The sequence below is a fragment of the Anser brachyrhynchus genome (genome assembly GCF_964034855.1).
Source record: "Anser brachyrhynchus genome assembly, chromosome: 2".
NCBI lineage: Eukaryota > Metazoa > Chordata > Aves > Anseriformes > Anatidae > Anser > Anser brachyrhynchus.
In genome coordinates, this window is record NC_137695.1 from 59,690,643 (window position 1) to 59,702,027 (window position 11,385).

The 11,385-nt window shown below is 42.5% G+C and overlaps 1 protein-coding gene across 11 annotated transcripts in view; it reads right to left on the reverse strand.

Annotated features, from left to right (window-relative positions):
* Positions 1-11,385, reverse strand: part of HECW1 (HECT, C2 and WW domain containing E3 ubiquitin protein ligase 1) — a 263,523-nt gene that overhangs the window by 135,406 nt on the left and 116,732 nt on the right. For all 11 annotated transcript variants that reach the window (XM_080578352.1, XM_080578347.1, XM_080578351.1 and 8 more), the window contains one exon: positions 144-238. In XM_080578352.1, the coding sequence (XP_080434478.1) occupies positions 144-238 (95 nt within the window). The remainder of the gene's footprint in view (positions 1-143; positions 239-11,385) is intronic.

An 11,385-nucleotide genomic window follows, 5' to 3' on the forward strand; every position in this document is an offset into this window, starting at 1 on the left:
TCCTCTGCTCCACAGCACGCTTAAGAGCAAATATTCTGTTCAGTTTTCATATATTAGTACACAAAGCAGGCAAGGAAAGCAAGGCGTAGCACAGTGACAGTAGGGAAGATAAATTGAAAAAATAAAAGGCCAGCATAACTTACGGGAGCTGCGTTGTTTTTCACTGTGACACTCGGAGTTGTGGCTCGTAGTGCCCCGCTCACGCCATGATAGTATTTGAAGCAGATCTTTGTTTCAGCTGAAAGAGGGAATTATTTCAGATTAGAAGAACTGCCAGGGAGAAGCGGCACAATTGGTTGCAGCAGGCAGACATAATGAGCTTCACTCAAAAGGCTGGCACGTAGTTGAATTGTGAGTAGTTTGTCTCTGGTTTGTTGGTTGGCACAACAGGATGTCTCCTGCCTCTGATCTTCTGCTTTGCCAGAGTGAAATTTAGAGTTCAATTCCTGTGACTTAAAACAGTTTAAACTGGGTACCAGTTACGATAAGCAGACCTTAGAAAACAAACTCAGCATCCTTTAGCTACTCTAAGAAGAAGAATTGTAGGGAAAAACAATCACTATTCAGATACAACAAGCAATAACATGCAGAGAAAGTAAGAAACTTAGGACAACGTGCCTGCATAATTGCTCACTGATAGGTTTCATTGACTCAATTTGCTCTGGCCTTGGCCAGAGGAAGGACATAGATCTAATAGATCTACACTGATTAACTTCTCTGACAGTTACTACATTAAAGCATTTTTCAAAACAGTGTAGTACCATGAGACCTCATCCTGGAGTATTTCCGCTGACTTCCAGAGATTTGAGTTATTTGAGGAACTCAAGCAAGACCTTGATTTTGGACTTGCAGCACTACTTTTGCCACATACAATGATATTCAGATAAATACATTAAGGGTAACCCATTTCAATAACTGTATCAAGGCACAGAAGTGAAAAATGAGTTAATCTCATTTCCAGGTTGCTTCTTGGTATTCCCACCCCGACTAGGCACTGGGGACTCCCAGTCCATCGACAACAACCACAGAGCCAGCACAGTTCATTTGCCACCATATTCTCCAGCCCCACAGCACGCTCTTCGTTGGATGACCAGATGCGAATTTCTGCTCTTACAGTGAAAAATACAAACATTTCCCACTATAGACAGACATGAAGGTGCATCGTTTTTACTTCACAGTACTCCACAAGAAGTGGAACAGGCTACAGCGTCCTTCAGCACCTCCACAAAGGCTATGTGGCCCATCCTGGGGTTTAATTCACAGCTATGCCCCAAATGAATTTCTGCAAATTCAAAAGAACCACTTCAGGTGGCCACGTGTGTAGCTGTACCCAGGGGAGCAACAGCTTTAACCAACCAATTGCAGTTTTGAGGGTTGAAGAGCACATAGCACAATCCCTGACTCCTGACTGCAGAGCTCAAGCGAAGTTGTCAGCAAAGCTGAGCCAAGTGACCCCTTCGATGCACCTGAGAGCAGCACTTGTTTCCTTTTGGAAGCAAAAAAGCTAGGTGAGCTTGAGGAACTGAAAAACTGCAAGACCAGATTGAATTTTCATTTTCTCTACAGGACTTTTAACAGCTCAGCAGTTAAAGCATTTATCCACTGAGCGGACAGTAAAAGTTGATGATAATACAATAGCTAAAACACACAGTTCTCACCAATTATTCAGATCTTAGTTTTCCTCTTGTATTGGTTTATGTGACAAGGTTTCAGTAGTTGAGGGAGCTGCAGAGGGTGGCCTCTGTGAGAAGAGACAGCTTCAGTCAGCTCCAAAAGGGACCTGGCACTGGTCAAGGTTGAGCCAGTGAGCAATGCTGGCAGCACTTCTGTAATAACATATTTAAGATAGGCTCAGAAATGCTGCGCAACAGCAGCTGGGAGAGTTGAGTGAGAAAATGTGAGGGAAGCAGCCCTGCAGCCCCTGAGGTCAGTGCAGCAGGAGGGCAGGAGGAGCTCCAGGCACACAGCACAAGTTCCCCTGCGGCCTGTGGAGAGGCCCCTGGTGGAGCAGGCTGTCCCCCTGCAGCCCATGGGTCCCACACGGAGCAGATCTCCACGCTGCAGCCCGTGGAGGAGCCCCCGGTGGAGCAGGTGGATGTGGCCTGGAGGAGGCTGCGGCCCATGGAGAGCCCCCGCAGGAGCAGGCCCCGGGCCGGAGCTGCAGCCCGTGGAGAGGAGCCCACGCAGGAGCAGGGGGTCTGGGGGGAGCTGCCGCCCGTGGGGGACCCGTGCTGGAGCAGTTTGCTCCTGGGGGATGGACCCCGAGGTATGGAGCCGTGTGGGAGCAGTTCTTGAAGAGCTGCTGGCTGTGGGCAGCCCCTGCAGGATCAGTTTGGGAAGGACGGCATCCCGTGGGAGGGACCCCACGGGGAGCAGGGGCAGAGTGACCGTGAGGGAGCAGCGGAGACAAAGCATCAGGGACTGAACACAGCCCCCAGTCCCTGTTTCCCTGTGCAGCTTCTGGGGAGGAGGTGGAAGAGGGTGGAATGGGGGGAAGGTGTTTCTAGTTTCTCATTGCTCTAGTCTGCTTGTGATAGGTAATAAATTATATTAATCTCCCTTCACTGAATCCATTTTGCCCATGATGGTAATTGGTGAGCAATCTCTCTGTCCTTATCTCCACCCTTGAGCTCCTTTTCATTACATTTTCTCCCTCTCTTCCTTTCATGAGGGGGAGTGAGAGAGCAGGTGGAGCAAGTGTGGTGGGGTTTAGCTGCCCACCAGGGTGAAACCAACCCACCTCTCCCCTGGAGGTCTTTAGCTACAGCTTGCGTGGAACAGTGAGGTAGAATACAGAGGAGCTTTTTTTTTATTATTATTATTATTTTTAATATATACTATTAACTTACGTGGTTAATAAAGTACAGCTTCTGGTAGTAGACTGTGTGACAATGTTCAGACCTCACAGCAAGAAATCTCACCGTAGGTTGACAAGTAGGAAATCGGTTACCATGTATGTTGGGACACTATGGTTTAAACTATCTACTTAATTAAGCTAAAAGTACTACAGTGAGAACAGAAGAAGAAAAGAATATATCCTTCCGTAGGTTTTCCGGCTATTAGTATTACTTTCAAGGACAAAGGATTACTAAGATAATTGAATATATATTTGTAGAGAACCACATGGGTACTGATGATTCCTTTCTTAGTTTCACAGAATTACTATTTATAGTTTAATTTTCAATCAACTTGTTCAAATACAGATGCAAACTAGAAAGAAGGCAACCTAGAGAGATGCGAGTGTCATGTCCAATTCAAAATGGTGTCAGAGGAAGAGCTATTCATCAGGAAAAATTTGAGGTGGTGATTAACAAGTGAGTCAAGGGTTTCATTCAGAGAAAGGTCTGATGGCAGAAGATCTTATGGGGACCATCTCAGCTGGAGAAATTACTCTGGAAACATCATGGGAACAATGTTTTCTTTTTTCTTTTCTCTACATTTTCCCAGATCTATTTCAGATTGACAATATTAAGAAAATGGCTATTCTCACTGCATTCCAATATATCTTTTTTGGCCTCTAGATAAAATTTTTACAAGTAAAGCTTGCAAAATTACCAATGGCATCTTTGTGTGCAAAAATGTTACCTAAATCTTAGATTTTATTTGTTTGTTTGTTTGTTTTTGGCTGGGAGCCATTTTTTCCAAATAACATAGTCGGTGTCTTGTTTTCCACTTCAGTGTCATCCTAACATTTTAATCATTCTGAAGATTGTTCTTGTACCTCTGAATCACTTCTGAAAGAGACATTTGCAAAACAAATGCAAGCGCAGACGTTCACTGGCTTTGTACCTCTGCAGATGAACAGAAGGCATCTGAAATATAGGCCAGGCAGTGATATAAATTAACCTGAATATTATACAGCTGGCATTAGCACGTAACGTGCAAGCATAAGGGCTATTTACATTGTAGTCTTGTAGACTAGCTTGTTCTGGAATAAAGACAACCATTTAAGTCTGTCCTGCTGCCCTAGCTACATTGCATGATGACCAGGTCAGCAGTAGGTGTTGTCCAGTTAATCCCACTATAAATAAAGATGTGCCATTGTTATTTTCATCTCAGTAATTATGAACAGTAGTTCATTGGATCAGGTAATGAAGTTATGATATTAAAGTCATGAAGTAATGAAGTTAAATTCTCCTTTCAATTAGTATAAATGGCATTTAGATTAGGAAATCTTCCAAGAGATGAGATATCTAAAGATGCTCAGAAATACCTGTGCCCATGACAATTACCAGACTACTTGATAATTTTCATTGATCAAGAACAAAACAGTAACATATTCCCCTTACATCAGCCTTGGTAACTCCATTACACCACAGCTGTTTTACAACCTTCCACTGCACTGACGAAAATAAACCAGTCCCAGGTCATATGCTCAGATCCACTGGTGTAACCATCATGGGTACAGAAAACACAGCTGCCCCAAGTCAAGGCCTCCAAGGCAGAGTAATGAGCCAGACAGCAGGAGAAGCAATTCCATTTCCCTCCTTGTACTGCAGCCCACAGGCACCAACTTTCTCGTAGGTGGGGTGTTCCTGAGGACATGAGGAGGAGCAGGGACATAGCCCAGACACCACAGAAATCACTCCTCATTCAAAGCAAAACTTTGAGCAAGTCCGAGTTGTGCCAGCGGACTCCTCTGCCATGGAGATTCACCCCCTCTCACAGTAAAAACTATCCAGTCCATGGAAAATAAATTCTCTACCAAAGGCCTGAGACACCTCGGTTACCATTTCAGTTGTGTGAATTAACTGCAAAATTAATTACCAGCTGAATACTCCTCCTGGCAATATTCTATACTGCTTCCAAAATCACTGAACAATTGGAAACACTGCACTCATTATTACACTGAAGTGAGCGGAGATAAAATGTAGTAGGGTCTACTAATGAATTGCAGCTAGAGGTAGTGAAGGTTGAAAACCTCTGGTGGGTGTCCTAGCCCTTCTCCCCACCCCACCTCGATCATCCACCCATTCTTGTCATCCTGGGTCATCTTGTGCCAGTGTTATCATTCCTGTTGGTTCACTTGATACCATTTCCCTTTGAAGTACTTCCATGCCTAACTTGCCTTCCTTCATTCCTCTGGAATTGGCTAAATAGCCCTAACTCTCCTCCTTTTCAAAGGTTCGCTTGCTCTTATAATCCTCTGCTCCTCACTAAGGTTAGTCTGGTTTCAGAGGCTTAGCTTTCACTAAACGATGAATTTAGTCTCTCAGGTATAAGAAGCAATGCAATGCCAGGGTTAAGCAGTTTCCCTTGTTATACTAAAAAATAAAACCACCCACAACTTCCTAGTGGATATTTCAAGGAAAAACTGAATTATATTCTCTGGGGAGGCAAGATGCATCACAGCATGCTTTACCAGTTGGTGTTTGATCGGAGTGTGTGATACACGAGGCACTTCCACAATCTGGTTGTAACTTACACCTGTGGCACTTTTGCTCAAATAAATAGCTAAGGTGACTAGGCATTAGCTAAGCATTTCTAAGCACATCTTTCAGGGAAGCAACGTCAGTCTTCAAAACTGAGTCATTTGCGATCAGTTCCATCTATTACTAAAAGAGCTGTTTTTGCTCTTTTGGGCAAGCCTCATGCATAAAAAATGAGAGGTGTCAAAAGCGAGTAATGAAAAGGTAGCTGTCTACGGTACGTGGGTGGAAACCGAGCGAACCAAATCAGAGAGGGAAGCAATTAAATTATGAGTCATAAAGTTTTCCTTCAAGAAGACCCAGCAGTAAAGTAAATAAATGTATGATACTGTGCTATAATCAGATCGCTATGGGACCGTCTGAAATTACAGTAGCCAAGGCAGTCTCTGAAGCAGAGCCAGTAGGTGCGTCAGGGAGTCTCTGCAGGGGAGAACTGGGATTAAATGCAACGGGGATGCTGGGGGTGGCATGTGAAAAAAAAAAAAAAAAAACAGGAGAAGAAATTACAGCGGGGAGTCAAAACAGCGATTAAAGGCAGTTTATATGATGCGGTGCAGTGATGGAATCGAGTAGGCATGGGCACCGATGTGGAAGCTGAGGGAAAAGCAGGACTAAGAGTAGAGAAAAATCACTGAGCAGGACAGGACAGGAAAGAAGGGGGAGAAGATTAGGACTGTCTACATGAGAACACATGGAGAAGAAAGCAGGCAAAAAACAGCACGACAAGGAAAGGCAAAGGGGGAGAGAGTCAAATCTGAGAAAGGATGAGAAAAAAAGTGCCTTCTCACTGAGAGCATTCCTTCATTCACAATGTATAAGCTGCATTAGCAGCTGCCTGGGAAACCCAGGACACGAGTGCCTGTCCTTTTTACCTGCAGCATCAATACACGGTACTGGTTATCTCTGTCATGTATGCTTATTGCTGCTCCGTGCAAACAATCTGCTTGGGAAACTTATTTCCATGGCTGCTTTTATTCCTTTTGCTGTACCCGAAAAACTGCCTGTTCCAGGAATTACCTGTCTGATATGCAACAGTGATACTCCAGCCTTCAGGCTGGTTTGCTTCTATTTCCTTAAGCTGTAAACTACATCTGCTCATAGTAGGCATTCAGTAACACAACTGCCTATGGTTTTATGTAAGGCTCCTCAATTTTTAGACAGCCAACAGTTTAAAACCCAACAAGGCCTACGCAGATGTGTCTGTTTAATCCGAGTTTTAGAATTTCTTCCAATTTTCTCATGACTTTTTCCCTGTCCTGCTCTAAAATGCACATGTGCACAAACACATGTGAACACAGACTCTCAAAAGACCTTTTTTGAGAAATGGTAAGATACCAGATTTTAAAATCTCTACTTCCAGATTACTATAATACTTCCAGGCAAGAAAGAAAAAAAGCATCTGGAGGTAGAAGATTGAGCAGTAGGTACTGATAATTTCAGGTAAAAATGTTTGCAAGGAAACTAGAGTATATCAAAAACAAGCAGCATAAAACCCAAAAAACTTATCACTAAGATCACATTTGAGACAAAAAATCCAAGCTTGTCAAGATACAGAAATGCGGAGTTTGAACATTCAAATAACACTAAACCTGCAACAATACATGACGTATTTGAGTAGTTGCAGCTAGCTGATGTTTTAGGAACACATTATCTAATCTTAATTTTATCTCATCTTCAGAGTTTTTCTTCTTGGTTTTGACATAAGCAGCTATTGCTTTACAAGGGTTGCATGCTCAGGGCTAGAGTTACCTCCTTTATAACAGGAAAGCTGATTGCCATTTATTATATCATTGATTCTTTGTTCTGTTCTTATTTGTGATCTGTGGATACTCCCTATTATTGACTTTCACTTATATTTCCTCTGCTTGATAACCCTATTTAGCAGCTGCCTGCCTCCAATAACCACAGAAGTAGTACAGTAAATCAGTACGCTAATATCTAATGGGTAACAATAAATTGCTCGCAGTCAGTAGGCCAGTCTCCTCTGTCCCAGCTGCATTTGTCTGAGCCTCCAGTGTTGCATGTTCATCGATTTTGGGTCTAGCCATGTACAATCTAGCTCTATTACTAGGCAGTTGACATGAAGTGATATGCATCTACTTACAACTGCACTGTGATTAGTTGTTGATATTCAGTAATTTTTCAGGTGGAGACTCCTAAGCACAAGAAAGACAAAGCCACACATTTTTACTACCTGCCTCTCATTTTGACTTAGGAGCATAAAGGTACCAGCAGTTTCTATCACAGGAGAAATATAACAACGTGGTTCTGTGAAGAACACATAAACCTAATTTCAGCAGGTTTTTGCATATGTACTTCCCTCATAAAAATTGCTGTACTGGCAAGATTTGTTACTAAGGAATGCTAGTGGCTGGACTGGATGTGTGTTTATCTATTCATTTCTAGCACTTGTATACATTTCTTTGTATAAGCAGGACATCTAGCATTGCTGACTACTAAAGTTTCTTGACATTTTCCATTATAAACCCTGCCTTCAGTTGCCTATACATTTTCAAAGCTACATACATTTGGAATAAAACTTTGCATGCCAGGTGTCTGCCTCAGATCTACAGATACGCATACCATGAAAATTTCATGCAGAAATGTGTAGCTGTGAGAGTAAGGGAACAATTTTTTTATTTTTTTACCTATTAAAGATTTCTGATGACCTTTCTTTTCATCCTCCATGCTAATCTGGAGCAATAGTCACCATACTAAGCATTTATCTTTTGCTGTTCATGTAAAAGTATGTTAAAGATCAGCTTTAAAATAAGTCTCTCCAAAAAAATCAGTTTGATATGCTCATTTGAGACATTTTTGATTTTACCATCTAAATGCGCAGGAAATCCTACCTGTTTTGAGCATGTTCCAGACTGGCGCTAAGACAGATGTTTTCTGCAATGCAGATCTAAGCTCTTTCTAGCTGTGCCACGTCTGGGTGTACCTTCTGCAAGTAGGAGAGTGTGTCTCCGGGTATCTCCCTGCTGTGCCAAGTAGTGTGGAAGAAGAAATCACGAATCCAGAGTTGCCCTTACTGAAAGAAGAGGTAGAGGCATCTGGGGGGATTAGGAGCATGGGCTGGGGAAGAGGAAACTAGGATAAAAACAGGTAGGAAGGCAAAGAAAATAAAAATGTGATGTATGGAGATCATAGGCAGGATCATAGGCAGGTGGGGCAGGAGCTTGGGAGAGCAGGTAGCAGAGCCCTGTCTCAGTCTTGCCAAGAGAGATGGGCACTACCAGCTGCCTTCATGGTGGGAACACAGCGCACACACTGGGGGACTTGCATTGAAGCTCACAATTAGGCAAGCACGGGGAATGGGCAATGGGACTTACTGTCAGTCTGCTGGCTCAAATGCTGTCTGGATGGGCAGAGGTTAGAATGCATTAACATTTTACAGCCATCCAGTGGCCCCTGTGAAAGTCCAGTTCACCACGAACACGTGCCTCCACCAGAGTGCCCACTGAGCCTGGCTTTTAGATCAACAACTGAAGTCAAGGCAGGGCAGAGCAAGGCAAAGCTTCCACAGCTCCCCACCACAGGAAAGGCCAGTGGAAGAATGGCACCACCCAGCCGGCAGCTAAAGATGTAAAGATGCTAAATGTCTTTACTAAATAGGTGTTCTAGCCTTTGTCTGCCTAGGAAAAGAACCTGTAGCTCGCACAGCGGCATATAGAGAGACTGTTACTCACTTCACAAGTTTTACTGTATAACACGGGTAATGGTATTGAAATTTGCTTTGCTCAGACAGCTCACATCTGTGAAGATAATCATTTCCTCCTAAAATTATCTTCAGAAATGTGAGATGGGGAGAAAAATAAAAGAAAAAAAAGGACTCAGCCTTACCATTCCTGGCACTGAGTCATCTCTGTCATCTCCCATCCCATCGAAACCAACAAACTATTTACTCTGTATTTATAAAGACAGCAGGATCTAGCCCAGAACAGGCAAGAATTTTATGCATTCACTTACAGTTAAGCCCAGCAGTGCTATCTATCTGCTCTGTCTTTTACGGACTGGTATAAGGAAAGGACTGATAGGCACCAACCTGAGCGAGTGAGAGCTGGGGGCAGACTGTAACAACTTACCTGTCTTCCATCAGGGGAGAGAAAAGGGGTTTCAGAGAGACATTTGCAAAAAAACAAATTGTAAGGGCTGCACTAAAACTGAGACTTTAACGAAATCCTGGAGCCTACAGGCATGTAACGTGTTCATGTAAATCAGCTTAACAGTGAGTTGTTCACCATCACTATTAGCAAGTGAGCAATGTATTTGAGAAAAACTTGCAAAGCATTTTTACCTGTGTGGTAGCTGAGGCCATAGTAACTGGGAACCATATCTAAAGTCTGATGTTAAAGTACTCATGCGCGTTGCATGACAAACAACATTGCATGTGAAATCAAATACATATCTATGTATGACAAAGATGACATAAAATAACATCTGAAATGCAATAGTTATATCAGATTAAGTTTTAAAATAAGACTTCTTTTTTAAAACTCCTTGTCACCTTGGTTACAATTAACTCTTGATGGTTCTTTAGCAAAATTGATTCATGTAGAAAGTATTTCTACATCTACACAATTCTATTTTTTACAGTTTGGCACATTATGCTCAAATAACCTCTCTACTATTTCTCCTGTCTGAGTGATTCAATTTTTCCTCAACCACTCAATTGGATTAATATGAGGGTTCTAAACTTATACAGCAACAAGCTTTCAAAAATGTCATGTAAAGGCATGCAACACTAGCTCTCTGAAAAAAAATAAAGAAAAAAAGCAGTAACTTTTAGACCAATCCTTCCACGTACACATGCAGAAAGCCATGTTTCACTACATTAGAAAAGAAGTGTCCCCTCAGGTACATTAGAGTCACTGACAATGTTCCTGAAGAGAACCTGAATTATAGAAATGGTAGATGAGAGCGCAATTAGGCACTAATATATATATTAATATATTATATAAACGGATAGAAAAAAATAAACCAACAGAAACATGGACACCACTGAACTTTGCAGAGGTACTGTAAAAGTGATTCAGGGACAAAAGAGAAAGGTATAAACTCAGAACTACAAGTCGGATGAAAGATCCATGAAAGGACAAGAACGTGCAGAGCTGGGGACCCCTCTCCTTTCCCTAGTCCTATTTACAGCCACCGAGTTGTCCCAGAAGAAGCAAGTTCCTCTTGACTATCCCTGTCACAATGATGCCTCTCAGGCTTCCAGGTGTTATGTCTGCCTGTTAATTGTCTCCTGGAGCAGAAGCCTGTGAACCATCAACTCCTTGCTTTCATCAGTGCAACAGTACTTTAAGGCCTTAATTAAATGACTGCATTATGCCTTCAGGCACAGCCATGAGCAAGAGGTAATTTATGAATTGCAGAAGTAGCCTTAGGAAGCCAAGTGCCTCAAACACAGCCCTCTACATCACAACAACTTTTTATTCCCCTTGATCTCAAGGCTTGGGTGGACCAGGAATTGCTGCCAATTTATAAAAACAGAAAATTGCATCATCCTTATGATCAATGATTAGTATTTAGGGAGGTGTAATCCCCAACTTTACCCCATGCCTGATTTGTGAAGGGAGAAGACAGCATGAGAAGGGCCACCTCGCAACTCCAAACCCAGCTAAATTAGGGAGGATTCATATTTTTATTTACATTAGAGGTTGTTTAACACACTTGTGACAACACTTCTTGAGCTATCTTTGATTACATCTGATAAGCATAACTGAATTTCATGTTAGAAACAGAGTAACATTCCCTTGAGTCAGCCTGTCCCCCTCACAACAAAATGAGAGCATTACCGAGCAAGTATCTTTTGCACTTGGATGTAAAAGCAAAGCCTTCAGAAATGTAGCGCTGTTACTCACAGCATAGTAAGAGCTGCTTGTCTTATTTTAATATCAGAACTTCAGGTGACTTCAGAATCAGTATGCACACATTCCTTGCACATCTA